Here is a 20,681-nt window from a genome sequence, read left to right on the forward strand (position 1 = left end):
TTAATTTCTGGCTGAGTTCCATTCTAAAAGCTTGACACCTCCCATCGGCCCTCGTCCACTCACTTTCCCTTCACTGATCAGAATTAGTATCTTAGGTGGGTTCAATGGATCCAGTCAGAGTTAGCTGTCATTTATCCATACCTGTGTAAGATGTAGGAGAGGGAACGAGGACAGAGAGGATACAACAACTTTTGGAATGAGATGCGGCCTGGTCTAAGTGCGAGCGCGGGATAGCGCAGCTCTTGCTTCCTCTAGTCACACGGATAAATATTAAATTGACCAGGGTGGGAGTGAACCACCGCGCGGGCTCCAGCCGAGTTATATCGATGAGGAAATGTATCCTGTTTTTTTTTAGTTAAACTCACTGGATATTGGGTTATTGTGATCTCTTTTGACAAGGCGTCAAAGATGTGTTGGTGAAATTCTCATCTCACCACTGAAACGGGCTGCGCGCAGCTCATCTCTCTGTCTTACCTGTGTGCACGTCTGATTTGGACACTCCACACAGCGCAAACGATGTAAGAACAAGCGGGAGATGAATCTAACGAATGTTTACTCACATTTTGGACATTTATTTTCAACGAATATTTCACTTGGGGGACCTCAACATGAGCACAACAACTGGAGTTTACCGGAGGATACCAACCCCTACCCGGACTTGTTCTTATTTTCGGGACACGAGCCGATCACCATCGTGTTGGTGGTTATGTACTCCCTGTCCTTCCTCACCGGGCTCGGAGGGAACATCATGGCTCTCCTGGTCCTCACCCGAAAGAGGACCGGTCTGGCGGGGGTGTCGGCAACCCGCAGACTGCTGGTCAATCTGGCGGTGTGTGACATGATGGTGGTGTGTGTGTGCATGCCCGTTAACCTGGGACACCAGGTCTACAACGCCTGGGTGTTCGGGGAGTTTCTGTGCCGCACCGTGCCGTTCGTTCAGGCGGTGTCGGTGTCAGCGAGCGTCCTGAGCCTGGCGGTGATCAGTCTGAACCGCTACTACAGCGTGCACAACCCTCTACACGCCCGGTCCTTTTTTACTGGGCGGCGGATACTGTGTATGATCTGTGTGGTGTGGATCGTGTCGTCGGGGCTGTGCATACCGCTCCTCTTCATGAATACCACCCAAACTCTGTCGCTGCTGGACATCACCCTCACTGTGTGCGTGGAGAGCTGGAACGAAGTCAAACTGAAACAGAGATATAGCTTTCTGCTCTTCTGCTCTCTCTACGGCTTCCCGGTGTTGTTTAACCTGGTCATCAGCGTGCTGACCGGCTGGAAGCTGTGGGGCACCGACGAAAAACGGACGCAAGATTCGAATACTTTTGGCGTTACGCTTTCACTGTCTCGTCTCAAAGTGCGTAAAAGGATCGCCAAGATGGTGCTGTCGCTGGTTGTGCTTTTCACCCTGTCCTGGCTACCTCTGTATGTAGTGGACATATGGTTAGACTTTAACATGACTTCATCTTTAGAGAAAGAGGAGGATGATGTGAAGCATGTATACCACGAGTGGATTCTACAGGGGAGACCCTTTGCGCTATGGTTGGGTCTGACCAACTCCGCTCTGAACCCGCTCTGTTATTGCTTGGTGGGGAACTTGCACAGGTCTGCAAAACGGTTCAGGAAAAGCTACCGACAGAAACTGTCGTCATTGTTAAGTCTGTCGCCACAGCAGTCCTCTATGCCTATGGGCAGCACCTCAGTGCCCAAGCTCGTGCCCTATAGCAGGGCGCAATCCGAGAAGCGCGGCGCGGAGATGCGCGCATCGAGCAGATATGCCAACCCAGGCGACAAACTAACCAAGAGCAAGAGCCTTTCGTCTGTGACAGTGTGTGAGACTGTTTTTGACTGATTGACTGACAGACAGACAGACAGACAGACAGACAGACAGACAGACAGACAGACAGACAGACAGACAGACAGACAGACAGACAGACAGACAGACAGACAGACAGATCAAATGTAGGCCTACCAGGTATATATCATACTTATTTCTCCAATGGACAGGAAAACGTTCGTCCTAAATGGAGACATTTGCCATAACTGCAGGCAACAGAGATTATAGAGTGTTGCCCTTTTAATTATGAAGTGTGGTGCCGTCTTGATTATGGAGTGTGTTGGAGTGTGTGCCCCATGATTCCAGGACTGTTGATGAATCAAACTGTCCCTGTAAATGATGAACACGAGGTCCTATACCTAATGATCTTTGGGGATTTGGTTTCACTGAATCTCATTTCAAACTAAATATATTTGATGTTGTTCTCATGGAGTGTAGTACAAAATAATGACCTGCGTCTCATTAAATATTTGGGCAAAAGGCTAGTTGCCTTTATGTCGTGATTTAAAATAACAATCACATTTATACTGTATCTGTACAATGTATAGCCTATTCCCTGTTTAAATATTATTATTATATTTGTAATTTATCCGTAAGTCCTATGAAGTAGAACTCATCCATCAACATTCCATTCCAAAGTCAAGAACAAAATGAGCTGTATCCAAAATGTAAATCTCGTAAATTATAATAAAACCATTATGCATTATTTCAATTATAAGGCTAATATTGTATGACTATAATCATATTCTGCAGTTATTTGTCCAAGTCCATTCAAATTGCTTCCATAATTGTGTTAAATTATTATTATTATTGTAGGGCTATCATCATATTTTATATTCCTTGTAATTATTCCAAGTCCATTCAAATTGCCTCCATAATGGACGGTAGTTGGTCTAGATTAGAGTCTAGATGGATATCTCCATTCATAATTTCTCTGGCGAGGCTGTGACATGGGTCTCTTGGCAGACGGATCTCTCCCTGCTGAATGGGGAGGTGGGATGTGGCCCGGCTGGCGGCCGGGACACGGAGCCCGATGTCCGGATTAATGGTACTGGTGAGACGGCCTGATCCATGGTCTGTGGTCCGTCTACCGCTGCCCACAGACAATCCCATGCTGACGCATATAGCGGAGCCCTGGCACCAATACCAATCTCCTGCCATCTGCAGTTATTAGCTATGTTTCCATTAACTTTTCCAGTGATTTTTTTTGTACAAAGTTCGCATAGAAACTAGATTCGACAACTGCTACGGTTCCATTTAACAATCTTGTGTCAATTAAAAACAACTGGACGTAATGACGTCACACACACACAAAAAAAAAAACTTTCGCAAAATCCTAGTGTCGAATAAAAATAAAGTGGTTGTTTCCATTGCCCACTTAGGCAAATTGTGCATTAATAAATTGGCAACAGCCTGTATGCCCTCCCACTATCTGTTTTATGTCTCTGGTAGCCCAAAAAAGCCAGCATGGATAGAATGCAAGAATTGACTCATATTTGCCATATTCTAATAATTCTCATGTGCCAACGTATCGCCACGGTCCATGCCATGGTGAAACTTGCACTCTGCACTTCTGTATATCTGAAATAATTGGATGGTGAAACGTGCATCCTGCCAACCAGAAAAGCAAGACGAAGCAATTCAGCCATTCTTGAAAGTCAAGACAAGGATCCTGCAAAGAAACATTATTTTTATAGTTGAAAAATAGATTTAGCAGTCTGTAGGCATTTAGAATTAAATGTAAATGGAGCTTCACGTTTTTGTGGAGTGGAGCTTCATAGTTTGGCCTTCGTGTTGACATGTATCATCAAAATTATTCGGCAATCCTCATTTATTCGAAAAATATAGTTTCCATCATCATTTGTCGCAATAAAGACAGTTATACAAAATAAAAATCCACCCCTGTTGAATGGATAAAAAATTATGTCAGTAACCACGTTTCCATCCAACCTTTTTATGTGCGTAAAGTAGCCTACACTTCGGCAAAAAAATTTAATGACAGCCTGATGGAAACAGAACATTTGGCGGTAAACTTTCCAAATGTCGACAAAAACAAAGGTGTGATCTTTTTGTTTCGGTCAAATGTATTATCATTATTATTATTATTTTTATTTTTATTTTTTTGTCATTTTAGCAGACGCTCTTATCCAGAGCGACTTACAGTTAGTGAGTGCATATATTTTCAAACTTTTCATTATGTGTGAGAAATGTCGGTGGAAACGCTTTTATGCGCAAATCTTGATATAACAACCATCATATCGAAGTAAACTTGGAGTCACGCGATGTTATGTTGTGAGGAACACGTTTTCGTAAAAACCTAGTGTCGAACATAAATGTAGTGGTTGAAGTGTTTCCATTACCCATTTAGGTAAATTGCCCATTAATAAATTGGCGAAAGCATGTACAGTTGAAGTCGGAAGTTTACATACACCTTAGCCAAATACATTTAAACTCAGTTTTTCACAATTCCTGACATTTAATCCTAGTAAAAATTCCCTGTCAGTTAGGATCACCACTTTATTTTAAGAATGTGAAATGTCAGAATAATAGTAGAGAGAATTATTTATTTCAGCTTTTATTTCTTTCATCACATTCCCAGTGGGTCAGAAGTTGACATACACTCAATTAGTATTTGGTAGCATTGTCTTTAAATTGTTTAACTTGGGTCAAACGGTTCGGGTAGCCTTCCACAAGCTTCCCACAATAAGTTGGGTGAATTTTGGCCCATTCCTCCTGACACAGCTGGTGTAACTGAATCAGGTTTGTAGGCCTCCTTGCTCACACACACTTTTTTCAGTTCTAACCACACATTTTCTATAGGATTGAGGTCAGGGCTTTGTGATGGCCACTCCAATACCTTGACTTTGTTGTTCTTAAGCCATTTTGCCACAATATGCTTGGGGTCATTGTCCATTTGGAAGACCCATTTGCGACCTAGCTTTAACTTCCTGACTGATGTCATGAGATGTTGCTTCAATATATCCACATAATTTTCCTTCCTCATGATGCCATCTATTTTGTGAAGTGCACCAGTCCCTCCTGCAGCAAAGCACCCCCACAGCATGATGCTGCCACCCCGTGCTTCACGGTTGGGATGGTGTTCTTCGGCTTGCAAGCCCCCCATTTTGCCTCCAAACATAACAATGGTCATTATGGCCAAACAGTTCTATTTTTTATTTCATCAGACTAGAGGACATTTTTCCAAAAAGTAAGATCTTTGTCCCCATGTGCAGTTGCAAACCGTAGTCTGGCTTTTTTATGGCGGTTTTGGAGCAGTGGCTTCATCCTTGCTGAGCAGCCTTTCAGGTTATGTCGATATAGGACTTGTTTTACTGTGGATATAGATACTTTTGTACCTGTTTCCTCCAGCATCTTCACAAGTTCCTTTGCTGTTGTTCTGGGATTGATTTGCACTTGTCACACCAAAGTACGTTCATCTCTAGGAGACAGAACGCTTCTCCTTCCTGAGCGGTATGACGGCTGCGTGGTCCCATGGTGTTTATACTTGCGTACTATTTTTTGTACAGATGAACGTGGTACCTTCAGGCATTTGGAAATTGCTCCCAAGGATGAACCATACTTGTGGAGGTCTACAATTTTTCTTCTGAGGTCTTGGCTGATTTCTTTTGATTTTCCCATGATGTCACGCAAAGAGGCACTGAGTTTGAAGGTAGGCCTTGAAATACATCCACAGGTACACCTCCAATTGACTCAAATGATGTCAATTATGTAAACTTCAGACTTCAACTGTATGTATGCCTATCTGTTTCATGTCCCAGGTAACCTGCGAAAGCCAGCATGGATAGAATGCAATAATTGACTAATATTTGCCATATTCTAATAACTCTTATGTGCCAACGTATTGCCACAGTTTGTGCCATGGTGAAACTTGCACTCCTGTAGATCTGAAATAATTGGATGGTGAAACTTGACAGCCAATCAGAAAAGCAAGGCCAAGCAATTCAGGCATTCTTGAAAGTCAGGACAATCCTTGTCCTGCAAAGCGACATTATTTTTATAGTTGAAAAAATGGATTTAGCAAGCAGTAGGTTTTTATAATTAAATGTGAAGTGGAGTTTCATAGTGACGTGATGACATCACGTGCCCCGCGTACCTTCAAAAGTATTCAGCGTTCCTAATATATTCTAAAAACACAGTTTCCATCATCATTTGTCGCAATAAAGAAAATCCACCCCTGTCGAACAGATAACAAAGTTGTCAATCTTTAGAACATTTCTCCTATATCTGTCATTTCCATTACACGTGTAGCGATGTAATTTTTTTTTGCGACATTAGGTTGGTCGATTAAACCTAGGTCAATGGAAGCCTGCCTCGTTGCCACTGATTTACTACTCCATAACGCAGATGTGGCGGTTATCGTTTAATCCTGATTGCGTCAACATTTTCCAAGACGATTACGCCATCTGGTGGGTATTATCATCGTAACAATTTAATCCTGCAATTTTAACTGACTAAGGGCGATTGACAGTATCTATTTGACAATCATTCAGAAAAAATGAAATAAAGTATTTAATTTCCTCTTTACCACAGCAAATCTATTATGGCAATGTAGCCTACCCTACACATTTTATTAATGGCAAAATCATGGAGAAGGATACATTTTTATTTTCCAATTTATGTAATCGATTAATGCTTTTACTTGTCTTAAAAGGTCAAAATAATGTTTTTCCATGAAATGTGATATTTCGATGAAAACAGATCAAAGTATGATGACCAAAGTATGAAAAATGACTGTTGCTTCTACATTGATAAAGTTTGATCCTAAAGTTACTGGTCCCATACCCCTTGTCAAACACTTGGATTCAGGCGGGATTATAAAGGGGATAAGGTGACATCAACTGACATTCATTTTAATACAACAATGGTAACATGATATTTATTCTCTTACCTAATTTAAATAAGTACCGCCTTGTAACCAACATCAGAGAAGGCACGTTTGCAGAGGGGTGTGGTTTATATAGCTAGGTAGCTACTCTGCTGGTTCCACAATTTGACTGTAGGGTGTCAGCAAATATAATAAAAAGTTTACCCTATTAATCTATGGCAAATATACTTATATATTTCCCCTTTCATTTGTGTCTAGTGTTAACTAGTCACTGGCTAGCTAGGTCTTCATCTGTGTCTGGTGTTAGCTAGTTACTGGCTAGCTACGTCTTCAGCCAGCATGATACTAAAGGAAGGTGAGAGGGTCGTTCAAAACTCTGACGCAGCTGTCATATCAACACATCCATCAGTGCTGCTGTGAACAGCATCACAAAAGAGATGTATAAACATTGTTACATCATTGATGCAATTTTAATGTTCTTTGAGTTGACTTTTTTTGTGTATCACCAAATTTGCTTGAGATAATTTTACTTCAACACTGCTCACTGCATCCAAGTTTCTTGACATAGTCGTTTCAAAGAGCTGTCAGGCAAGGCGAGCTCATGAATATAAGCTCCACGTGCACTCAGCTTGTCTTTTCAAACTTCCTGGTAGTTAACCTGGTAGTCACTCAAAAGGCTTTTTTACATGGGAATCAGAATGACTGTTTGGGACCTTTAATAAAATATGGCCCTTTACATTTTAGTAATTTAGCAGACGCTCTTATCCAGAGCAACTTACAGTTAGTGAGTGCATACATTTTTCATACTGGCCCCCCGTGGGAATCAAACCCACAACCCTGGCGTTGCAAGCGCCATGCTCTACCAACTGGGCTACAGGAGGCCCTTTCTGATCAAGAGGGTAAAAGGAAATGTTCCTTAATTGTAGGCTACACATTTGACATTTGAAACTAAATCATGATTGTGTTGTAGGCTATTTTAGATTTAACTATTGGACAATCATTCATTACAACTAAAATTAAGTATTTAATTTCCTCGTTTACCATGGCAAATGTACTGTGGCAATTTATCCTACACATTTTATTAATGGAAAACTCATGTTGGTGCAGGCTCTTTTACACTGAACTAAAATATAAACGCAACATGTAAAGTGTTGGTCCCATGTTTCATGAGCTGAAATAAAAGATCCTGGACATTTTCCATATGCACAAAAAGTGTATTTCTCTCAAATGTTGTGTACAAATTTGTTTACACCCCTGTTAGTGAGCATTTCTCCTTTGCCAAGATAATCCATCCACCTGACAGGTGTGGCATATCAAGAAGCTGATTAAACAGCATGATCATTACACAGGTTCACCTTGTGCTGCGGATGATAAAAGGCAACTCTAAAATGTGCAGTTTTGTCATACAACACAATGCCACAGATCTCTCAAGTTTTGAGGAAGCGTGCAACTGGCATGCTGACTGCAGGAATTTCCACCAGAGCTGTTGCCACAGAATTGAATTTTCATTTCTGTACCATAAGCCGCCTCCAATGTTGTTTTAGAGAATTTGGCAGTACGTCAACCGGCCTCACAACCGCAGACCACGTGTAACCAGGCCAGCCCAGGACCTTCACATCTGGCTTCTTCACCTGCGGAATTGTCTGAGACCAGCCACCCGGACTGCTGATGAAATTGTGGGTTTGCATACCGAAGAAGTTGTCCTCACCAGGGTCTTGACCTGACTGCAGTTTGGCCACTGGCACGCTGGAAAAGTGTGCTCTTCACAGATTAATCCCGGTTTCAACTGTACTGGGCTGTGGTTGAGCGGTTTGCTGATGTCACGTAAACTGATGTGGATGCAGTGGTGGAGTCAAGCGCAGGACAAGGAGGCTAAGTCCAAAATGACTTTACTTAGAATGCACAAAGTCAAAACAAAAGGCCTCTAAACAAAGGAGGCGAACGATTACGCACACACGCGTACAACACTAAACATCTAACGAGACACCAATCGGACAGGCGGACAATTACACACAACTGCAAACAAACCAAAAGGGAAACTTATAGGTGACATAATCAATACTCAATACGAAACAGGTGCACACACAAGACCAGACCAAACAACTATCGAGAACATCCAGCGGTGGCAGCTAGTACTCCGGGGACGACGAACGCCGAAGCCTGCCCGAGCAAGGAGGAGGAGCAGCCTCGGCAGAATCCGTGACAGTACCCCCCCCTTGACGCTCGGTACCAGCCGTGCGCCGACCCCGGCCTCGGGGACGACCAGGAGGACGCGGAGCAGGGCGCGTGGGATGACTACGGTGGAACTCAGTCAGGAGGGATGGATCTAGAATGTCACTCCTAGGCACCCAGCACCGTTCCTCCGGGCCGTACCCCTCCCACTCCACGAGATATTGTAGACCCCCCATCCGACGTCTCGAATCCACGATGGACCGGACTGAGTACGCCGGAGCCCCCTCGATGTCCAGTGGGGGCGGAGGAGTCTCTCTTATCTCACTGTCCTGGAGTGGACCAGCTACCACCGGCCTGAGGAGAGACACATGGAACGAGGGGTTAATGTGGTAATCAATAGGCAGTTGTAACTTGTAACAAACCTCGTTCAATCTCCTCAGGACTTTAAATGGCCCCACAAACCGCCGACCCAGCTTCCGGCAGGGCAGGCGAAGGGGCAGGTTTCGAGTCGAGAGCCAGACTCGATCTCCAGGTGCGTACACTGGACCCTCACTGCGGTGGAGATCGGCGCTCGCCTTCTGTCTACGGATGGCCCGCTGCAGATGGACGTGTGCAGCGTTCCACGTCTCCTCTGAGCGCCGAAACCACTCATCCACCGCAGGAGCCTCGATCTGGCTCTGATGCCATGGTGCCAGAACCGGCTGATACCCTAACACACACTGGAAAGGGGTTAGGTTAGTAGAGGAGTGGCGAAGCGAGTTCTGGGCCATCTCTGCCCAGGGGATATACCCCGACCACTCCTCCTGCCGGCCCTGGCAATAGGACCTCAGAAACCTACCCACATCCTGGTTCACTCTTTCCACCTGCCCATTACTCTCTGGGTGGTAACCCGAGGTAAGGCTCACCGAGACCCCCAAGCGTTCCATGAACGCTCTCCAGACTCTAGAGGTGAACTGGGGACCCCGATCAGACACTATATCCTCGAGCACCCCGTAGTGCCGGAAGACGTGGGTAAACAAAGCCTCAGCGGTCTGTAGGGCAGTAGGGAGGCCCGGCATTGGGATGAGACGACAGTCCTTAGAGAACCGATCCACAACGACCAGAATAGTGGTATTCCCCTGAGAGGGGGGAAGGTCCGTGACAAAGTCCACCGAGAGGTGAGACCACGGCCATTGTGGAACGGGCAGGGGTTGTAACTTCCCCCTGGGCAGGTGTCTAGGCGCCTTACACTGAGCGCACACCGAGCAGGAGGAGACATAAACCCTCACATCCTTAGCTAAAGTTGGCCACCAGTACTTAGCGCTAAGGCAGTGCACTGTCCGGCCAATACCTGGATGTCCAGAGGAGGGTGACGTATGAGCCCAATAAATGAGACGATCACGGACCTCGAGCGGCACGTACGTCCGACTCACTGGACACTCTGGGGGAGTAGGGTCGGTACGTAACGCCCGCTCGATTTCCGTATCGACCTCCCACACCACCGGTGCCACCAGACAAGACTCCGGCAGTATGGGAGTGGGCTCAATGGACCTCTCCTCTGTGTCATACCGCCGGGACAGGGCGTCTGCCTTACCGTTCTGGGACCCTGGGATGTACGTTATCTTAAACACGAACCGGGTCAGAAACATGTTCCACCTAGCCTGACGAGGGTTCAATCTCCTAGCTGCCCGGATGTACTCCAGGTTACGGTGGTCAGTCAGAATGAGAAAAGGGTGTTGAGCCCCCTCAAGCCAATGCCTCCACACCTTTAGGGCTTGAACTACGGCTAACAGCTCCCTGTCCCCTACGTCATAATTTCGCTCCGCCGGGCTGAGCTTCTTAGAATAGAAAGCACAGGGGCGGAGTTTAGGTGGCGTGCCTGACCGTTGTGACAGCACTGCCCCAATACCGGCCTCTGACGCGTCCACCTCTACCTGGAACGGTAAAGCGGGGTCCGGGTGCGCCAGCACCGGAGCCGAAGTGAACAGGTCCTTCAGTTTACCAAATACCCTGTCCGCTTCAGCCGACCACTGCAAACGCACCGGGCCCCCCTTCAGCAGGGAAGTAATGGGAGCTGCCACCTGTCCAAAACCCCGGATAAACCTCCGGTAGTAATTGGCAAAACCCCAAAACTGCTGCACCTCTTTAACAGTGGTTGGGGTTTGCCAATTACGCACGGCTGACACACGGTCAACCTCCATCTTCACCCATGACACGGACAACCGATGACCCAAGAAGGAGAGTGACTCCTGGAAAAACAGACATTTCTCTGCCTTGACATACAAATCATGCTCCAACAGCCTACCCAACACTCGGCGCACCAGTGCTACATGCTCGGCCCATGTAGCAGAGTACACTAGGATGTCGTCAATGTACACTACTACACCCTGCCCATGCATGTCCCGGAAGATCTCGTCCACAAAGGATTGGAAGACCGAAGGAGCATTCATTAACCCGTATGGCATGACGAGATACTCATAACGACCCGAGGTGGTACTAAATGCTGTCTTCCATTCATCTCCCTCCCTAATGCGCACCAAGTTGTAGGCGCTCCTGAGATCCAGTTTTGTGAAGAAACGCGCTCCGCGTAATGATTCAGTCATACTCGCAATCAGAGGAAGAGGATAACTGTATTTAACAGTGATCTGATTGAGACTACGGTAATCAATACACGGGCGCAACCCTCCATCTTTCTTCTTCACAAAAAAGAAACTTGAGGACGCAGGGGAAGTGGAGGTCCGTATGTATCCTTGTCTCAGGGACTCGGCTATGTATGTCTCCATAGCCGCCGTCTCCTCTTGAGACAGAGGATACACATGGCTACGCGGGAGTGCTGCCCCTGTCTGGAGGTCTATCGCACAATCTCCCTGTCTATGAGGTGGCAACCGCGTCGCCCTAGTCTTGCTGAACACGAGTGCCAAATCCTCATACTCAGGGGGAATGTGCATTGCGGGCACTTGGTTCGGACTCTCCACCGTGGTCGCCCCTACGGAAACACCTAGACATCGCCCAACACACTGGGCAGACCACTCCTTGAGAGCCCTCTGTTGCCACGAAATGGTGGGATCATGGGCGATTAACCAAGGAAGCCCCAGCACCATGGGATACGCAGGAGAGTCGATCAGATATAACTGAATGATCTCCTCATGACCCCCCTGCGTATTCATCTTTAGTGGTGCTGTGACCTCTCTAATCAACCCAGATCCCAACGGACGGCTATCTAGGGAATGGACAGGGAAGGGAGCATCAACGGGCAGGAGAGGAATCCCTAACTTAACACAAAATTTCCGATCAATAAAATTCCCAGCTGTGCCTGAATCGACTAGCGCCTTATGCTGGGAAAGAGATGCAACCTGGGGAAATATTACAGGTATACATAAGTGAACAACAGAGAGCTCTGGGTAAGTGGGGCGCCTACTCACCTGGAATGACTCCCCAGTGCGGGACCTGTTGCCCCGACTCCCTGGAGACCCTCCCCAGCACCTAGCCGCAGTGTGTCCTCTACGACCACAGTTGGTGCAGGGGACGGCCTCCCTCGGGCTCTCTCTCCTCCTCTCTCTAGCGCCAGCACCCCCAAGCTCCATAGGGCTCGGCTCGGAGGTGCTGAAGGATGGAATGGACGGCCCCAACTCGGGACGTCCGCGGGTGGCCAGCAGGGTATCTAGATGGATGGACATGTCCACCAACTGGTTGAAGGATAGATTGGTGTCCCTGCAGGCCAGCTCTCGACGAACGTCCTCACGCAGGCTACACCGATAGTGGTCGATGAGGGCCCTCTCATTCCACCCCGCATCCGCCGCTAGAATCCGGAAATCCAGGGCGAACTCCTGTGCGCTCCTCTTCCCCTGTCGGAGGTGGAACAGACGCTCCCCCGCCGATTTACCCTCAGGTGGATGATCGAAAACCGCCCTGAAGCGGCGGGAGAACTCCGCGTAGGTGATGGTGGCGGCGTCTATTCCCCTCCATTCGGCGTTGGCCCACTCCAACGCCTTGCCGGAGAGACAGGAGATGAGGGCGGAAACGCTCTCGTATCCCGAGGGCGCCGGGTGTATGGTAGCCAGGTAGAGTTCCACCTGCAGGAGGAACCCCTGACACCTGGCTGCGGTGCCATCATACGCCCTCGGGAGCGAGAGCCGAATCCCACTGGACTCCGGTGCTGGTATGGGAGGACTGGCCGATGGTGGTGGTAAGGTAGGAGGAGGTGTGGGCACGCCTCCTCTCTCCCATCGGCGCAGGGTGTTCATCACCTCTTGCATGGCGGACCCGAGTTGCTGGATCCTGGCGTCCTGGCAGCTGACCCGATCCTCCAGCGACTCGGGCGCCGCCGCTGCTCCTGCTGACTCCATAGAATGGTGTGTAATTCTGTCACGTAAACTGATGTGGATGCAGTGGTGGAGTCAAGCGCAGGACAAGGAGGCTAAGTCCAAAATGACTTTACTTAGAATGCACAAAGTCAAAACAAAAGGCCTCTAAACAAAGGAGGCGAACGATTACGCACACACGCGTAAAACACTAAACATCTAACGAGACACCAATCGGACAGGCAGACAATTACACACAACTGCAAACACACCAAAAGGGAAACTTATAGGTGACATAATCAATACTCAATACGAAACAGGTGCACACACAAGACCAGACCAAACAACTATCGAGAACATCCAGCGGTGGCAGCTAGTACTCCGGGGACGACGAACGCCGAAGCCTGCCCGAGCACGGAGGAGGAGCAGCTTCGGCAGAATCCGTAACAGCTGATGTAAACGTTGTGAACAGAGTGCCCCATGGTGGCGTTGGGGTTATGGTATGGGCAGGCAAAAGCTACGGATAACGAACACAATTACATTTTATCAATGGCAATTTGAATGAACAGAGATAACATGACGAGATCCTGAGGCCCATTGTCGTTCCATTCGTCTTCCGTCATCACCTCATGTTTCAGCATGGTAATTCATGGTCCCATGTCGCAAGAATCTGTACACAATTCCTGGAAGCTGACAATGTCTCAGTTCTTCCATGGTCTGCATACTCATCAGACATTGAGCATGTTTGGGATGCTCTGGATCAACGTGTATGACAACGTGTTCCAATTCCCGCCAATATCCAGCAACTTTGCACAACCACTGAAGAGGAGTGGGACAACATTCTACCGGCCGTAATCAACAGCCTGATCATCTCTATGTGAAAGAGATGTGTCGCGTTGCATGAGGCAAATGGTGGTCACACCAGATACTAACTGGTTTTCTGATCCACACCCCTACCTTTTTTATTTAGGGGTCTGTGACCAACAGATGCATATCTGTATTCCTAGTCATGTGAAAGCCATATATTAGGGCCTAATTTATTTATTTAAATTGACTGATTTCCTTGTATGAACTGTAACTCAGCAAAATCTTTGAAATTGTTGCATGTTGCGTTTATATTTTTGAACAGTCGAAGTCGGAAGTTTACATAAACTTAGATTGGAGTCATTAAAACTTGTTTTTCCACCTCTCCACACATTTCTTGTTAACAAACTATAGTTTTGGCAAGTCGGTTAGGACATCTACTTTGTGCATGACACAAGTAGTTTTTCCAACAATTGTTTACAGACAGATTATTTCACTTATAATTCACTGTATCACAATTCTAGTGGGTCAAAAGTTTACATACAGTAAGTTGACTGTGCATTTAAACAGCTTGGAAAATTCCAGAAAATGATGTCATGGCTTTAGAAGATTCTGATAGGCTAATTGACATAATTTGAGTCAATTGGAGGTGTACCTGTGGATGTATTTCAAGGCCTACCTTCAAACTCAGTGCCTCTTTGCTTGACATCATGGGAAAATCCAAAATAAGTCAGCCAAGACCTCAGAAAACAATTTAAAGACCTCCACAAGTCTGGTTCATCCTTGGGAGCAATTTCCGAACGCCTGAAGGTACCACGTTCATCTGTACAAACAATAGTACGCAAGTATGAACACCATGGGACCATGCAGCCGTCATACCGCTCAGGAAGGAGACGCGTTCTGTCTCCTAGAGATTAATGTACTTTGGTGCGAAAAGTGCAAATCAATCCCAGAACAACAGCAAAGGACCTTGTGAAGATGCTGGAGGAAACAGTTACAAAAGTATCTATATCCACAGTAAAACAAGTCCTATACCGACATAACCTGAAAGGCCGCTCAGCAAGGAAGAAGCCACTGCTCCAAAACCGCCATAAAAAAGACAGACTACCGTTTGCAACTGTACATGGAGACAAAGATCGTACTTTTTGGAGAAATATCCTCTGGTCTGATGAAACAAAAATAGAACTGTTTGGCCATAATGACCATCGTTATGTTTGGAGGAAAAAGGGGAAAGCTTGCAAGCCGAAGAACACCATCCCAACCGTGAAGCACGGGGGTGGCAGCGTCATGCTGTGGGGGTGCTTTACTGCAGGAGGGACTGGTGCATTTCACAAAATAGATGGCATCATGAGGAAGGAAAATTATGTCGATATATTGAAGCAACATCTCAAGACATCAGTCAGGAAGTTAAAGCTTGGTCGCAAATGGTTCTTCCAAATGGACAATGACCCCAAGCATACTTCCAAAGTTGTGGTAAAATGGCTTAAGGACAACAAAGTCAAGGTATTGGAGTGGCCATCACAAAGCCCTGACCTCACACTATAGAAATGTGTGGGCAGAACTGAAAAAGCGTGTGCGAGCAAGGAGGCCTACAAACCTGATTCAGTTACACCAGCTCTGTCAGGAGGAATGGGCCAAAATTCACCCAACTTATTGTGGGAAGCTTGTGGAAGGCTACCCGAACCGTTTGACCCAAGTTAAACAATTTAAAGGCAATGCTACCAAATACTAATTGAGTGTATATAAACTTCTGGGAACGTGATGAAATAAATAAAAGCTGAAATAAATCATTCTCTCTACTATTATTCTGACATTTCACATTCTTAAAATAAAGTGGTGATCCTAACTGACCTAAGACAGGGAATTGTTACTAGGATTAAATGTCAAGAATTGTGAAAAACTGAGTTTAAATATATTTGGCTAAGGTGTATGTAAACTTCCGACTTCAACTGTATCTACCTCAATTACCTCATACCCCTGCACATTGACTCAGTACTGGCCAAGTTATCATTACTCATTGTGTATTTATTTATTCCTTGAGTTTTTTTTTTTTTCGCTCTGCATTGTTGGGAAGGGCCCGTAAGTAAGCATTTCACTGTTAGTCTACACCTGTTGTTTACAAAGCATCTGACAAATACATTTTGATTTGAAGAGACAAAGAAATTTTTACGTCTTATATATTGTTTTATGTACAGTGGGGAGAACAAGTATTTGATACACTGCCGATGTTGCAGGTTTTCCTACTTACAAAGCATGTAGAGGTAGAGAGACGGAATCTAAAAAATGTTCTCCAGAAAATCACATTGTATGATTTTTAAGTAATTAATTTGCATTTTATTGCATGACATACAGTGGGGAAAAAAAGTATTTAGTCAGCCACCAATTGTGCAAGTTCTCCCACTTAAAAAGATGAGAGATGCCTGTAATTTTCATCATAGGTACACGTCAACTATGACAGACAAATTGAGAAAAAAAAATCCAGAAAATCACATTGTAGGATTTTTTATTAATTTATTTGCAAATGATGGTGGAAAATAAGTATTTGGTTACCTACAAACAAGCAAGATTTCTGGCTCTCACAGACCTGTAACTTCTTCTTTAAGAGGCTCCTCTGTCCTCCACTCGTTACCTGTATTAATGGCACCTGTTTGAACTTGTTATCAGTATAAAAGACACCTGTCCACAACCTCAAACAGTCACACTCCAAACTCCACTATGGCCAAGACCAAAGAGCTGTCAAAGGACACCAGAAACAAAATTGTAGACCTGCACCAGGCTGGGAAGACTGAATCTGCAATAGGTAAGCAGCTTGGTTAGAAAAAATCAACTGTATGTACAGATGAAGTCGGAAGTTTACATACACCTTAGCCAAATACATTTAAACCTAGCCAAAACCCCAACCATCACCTTAACACTAACCCTATATCCATCAAACCGTTGCAGTAGATAGTTTGTTGAACATTTGAGCATCTACACATCACAGGAGGCTGGTGGCACCTTAATTGGGGAGGACGGGCTTGTGGTAATGGCTGGAGCGGTTTGATGCCATTCCAGTTACTCCGTTCCAGCCATTATTATGAGCCGTCCTCCCCTCAGCAGCCTCCACTGCTACACATCATCTATAGGGGACTCTCCAAATAAAATGTGACCAAATGTTTTTTAAATCTGTGAATAAAAGCAGGCCCAGCATGTTGCTATGGTTTACAGCCTCCATTCATCCAGCCAGTATACTCTTAGTATAATTACTGATAATTGTCTGTAATGGTTTTGACGGAGACATGAGAGAGAGAGAAGGGAACTCAGAGTCTCTCACAACCCTTCAAGCTTCTCTGCCTCAGCGTCTTCTGTGAACTTGGACCACTGCAAGATAATGGAGTTGTGATTAATTTAGCCAAGCGGGTCTTTCAATTCAGACATTTGAATAACTTTATTTTGATGAATGCATGTGAGATATACCACTAGCAGCGTTCCCTTAAAAATATGAATCATATCTCAATGGCACTAATGGTCTGGATAAACAAAAGGAGAAATAAAAAGAAATGCCATTCTGCACGATGTTACATGATAGGCCTACAACACAGTATAACTACTAGGCCTGGATACCTGACGATTTCTGTATTCAACAACGCTACAGCACATGTTTTTCTGTCCAAAGACAAGTTGGTTGGAGCAGAACCAGACTTGGCACCCAGGCTAACAAGGGAGATTTCAAAGCTTTTCTCCTCCTCACTGTGTTCTCTCCATGGTGGATACTGCAGGTACAAAACAGTCTAGGATCAGATTAATTTCAAAAAACCTTAACCATTAGGTGGGGAAATACATCACTAACTTCAGATCCAGAGTCCAGGGGAAACTTCCTCCTACTTGCCCCTGGACACAGACAGTGGTTAGTGAGTGGGATTCATTATACTCATGCAACAGTGTTTGATTTGTGAGTTGGATTATATGCATTCAAAGTGTGTCTACTCTAGAAGCCTAGCTTGGCACGTACGACTAGACTCATTATGACTTCTCATCATGCTATTTATTCTCAGGCTGGAAAAGTGAAAACGGGGCTGGATGGGAAACACTCAACTGGCCTGGTATGCCAACCCACAGCTTTCATTACCTGTCTGCTCTCTCTGCCCCCCCTCTCACACACACACACACCCTCTCGCTCTCTTTTTCTCCCTGACTGTCTGTTTCTATGTCTCTCTCCAAGTCTATCTGTCTCTCGTCAGTCTCTCTTTCTGTCTCTTTCATACAGCTTCAACTAATGGTATTACCTTGTCCACATCACTTTCCAGCCAGCAGACAGCTACTCCTACAAGTCCTGCTATACTTTAATTACATTGTTTACCATCTTAAACCTAACTCCATCTCTCAGAGGTATCTCCCACTTCTCAGAACCTTTTATGTAAGTTTCCACATGAATAAAACCAAAGCATAGAATAATGAAACCAGCATAATATTCTTTATTGTTATGCTGGTGGTGAAGCTGAGTGCTGCCCACTTTCTTTCCACCACACTGGCCTGCATAGTGTTCTCTCTCTCTCTCTCTCTCTCTCTCTCTCTCTCTCTCTCTCTCTCTCTCTCTCTCTCTCTCTCTCTCTCTCTCTCTCAACACAACTCATTTCCATGTGAAGTGCTCAGGGAAAAAACAAACAAATTGAAAATGTGGGCGGGGGCAGCAATCAATGCTTTAACGCTTTATTCTCAAGGCAGGTCAGAACAAGTTTGATTGCTACAATAACAACTGTATGTAATATTTTTATGCTTTATCTGCAATTTGGCTTCCCATGGTCTCGGGAGTAATTCAAACCCCAAAAATATAAGAGCAGGTGTTATTATGAAAAATGATATATAATTCTGCCCATCCTACTTTACATGAATACGAGAACAACAACTTTATTTTCTACTCTGGGCAAACTAATGGTTGAGATATTCAGACGTGTGCACGACCCAGTGGCCACAGAGTTTAGATCTCTTTTTATAGTTTCCATCTTTCTAGAGTTTAAACGTCAACTGCCCCTTAGAACCAACTTCTCTGGTTTTAAACGCCCTATGTGGCATCGATATGAGTCAGAAAGATTACTTATAGTGTCAAAATTGACTACAAAGTGATCATTGTGGTCATAAAGTCAGTCTTGTCCAAAACTTTTGTAAGTGAGTTCATCACGATTTACTGGAAGGTTGGGATTAGGATCATGCCTGGAGGGTTGGGTATGGATTAGGATCATGCATGAAGGGTTGGGTATGGATTAGGATAATGACTGGAGGGTTGGGTCTGGATTAGGATCATGTCTGGAGGGTTGGGTCTGGATTAGGATCATGCCTGGAGGGTTGGGTCTGGATTAGGATCATGTCTGGAGGGTTGGGTCTGGATTAGGATCATGCCTGGAGGGTTGGGTATGGATTAGGATCATGCCTGGAGGGTTGGGTATGGATTAGGATCATGACTGGAGGGTTGGGTATGGATTAGGATCATGACTGGAGGGTTGGGTCTGGATTAGGATCATGCCTAGAGGGTTGGGTATGGATTAGGATCATGCCTGTAGGGTTGGGTATGGAATAGGATAATTCCTGGAGGGTTGGGTATGGATTAGGATCATGCCTGGAGGGTTGGGTATAGATTAGGATCATGCCTGGAGGGTTGGGTATGGATTTATTAAGTCAAATGACACCGCTGGTCCTGCTCACACTGCCCTACCCTATGCTTTGACTTCTTAATCCCCTCTCTCTCCAGATCATTTCCGGAGACCTTCTCCCTTACCTCACCTCATCCTTGACCGCTGGCTATGTCCCTTCCGTCTTCAGGAGAGCAAGAGTTGCACCCCTCCTCAAAAAACCTACAGACCAGTATCCCTTCTTTCTTTTCTCTCCAGAACTCTTGAGCGTGCCGTCTCTAGCCAACTCTCCTGCTATCTCTCTCAGAATGACCTTCTTGATCCAAACCAGTCAGGTTTCAAGACTGGTCATTCAACTGAGACTGCTCTTCTCTGTGTCACAGAGGCTCTCTGCACTGCTAAAGCTAACTCTCTCTCCTCTGCTCTTATCCTTCTAGACCTATCTGCTGCCTTTGATACTGTGAACCATCAGATCCTCCTCTCCACCCTCTCCGAGTTGGGAATCTCCGGCGCTGCTCACTCTTGGATTGCGTCCTACCTGACAGATCGCTCCTACCAGGTGATGTGGCGAGAATCTGTCTCCGCACCACGTGCTTTCACCACTGGTGTCCCCCAGGGCTCAGTTCTAGGCCCTCTCCTATTCTCTCTATACACCAAGTCATTTGTCTCTGTCATATCCTCACATGGTCTCTCCTATCATTGCTACGCAGACGACACACAATTAATTTTCTCCTAACCCCCTTCTGATAACCAGGTGGCGAATCACATCTCTGCATGTCTGGCAGACATATCAGTGTGGATGTCGGATCACCACCTCAAGCTGAGCTTCGGCAAGACAGAGCTGCTCTTCCTCCCGGGGAAGGACTGCCCGCTCCATGATCTCGCCATCACGGTTGACAACTCTATTGTGTCCTCCTCCCAGAGTGCAAAGAACCTTGGCGTGACCCTGGACAACACCCTGTCATTCTCCGCTAACATCAAAGCGGTGACCCAATCCTGCAGGTTCATGCTCTACAACATTCTCAGAGTATGACCCTACCTTACACAGAAAGCGGCACAGGTCCTAATCCAGGCACTTTTCATCTCCCGTCTGGATTACTGCAACTTGCTGTTGTCTGGGCTCCCTGCCTGTGCCATTA

The 20,681-nt window shown here is 45.8% G+C and overlaps 1 protein-coding gene across 1 annotated transcript; it reads left to right on the forward strand.

Moving 5' to 3' along the window:
- Positions 1 to 535: 535 nt before the first annotated feature.
- On the forward strand, positions 536 to 1,849 carry LOC311121548 (galanin receptor 2a-like; the record flags this gene model as incomplete). Its single annotated transcript, XM_084157974.1, has 1 exon — positions 536 to 1,849. One exon carries the CDS (start codon positions 536 to 538, stop codon positions 1,847 to 1,849), a length of 1,314 nt encoding a protein of 437 aa, XP_084014100.1.
- Positions 1,850 to 20,681: the final 18,832 nt, after the last annotated feature.

This window comes from Coregonus lavaretus (genome assembly GCF_964263955.1).
Source record: "Coregonus lavaretus genome assembly, chromosome: 1".
Lineage (NCBI taxonomy): Eukaryota > Metazoa > Chordata > Actinopteri > Salmoniformes > Salmonidae > Coregonus > Coregonus lavaretus.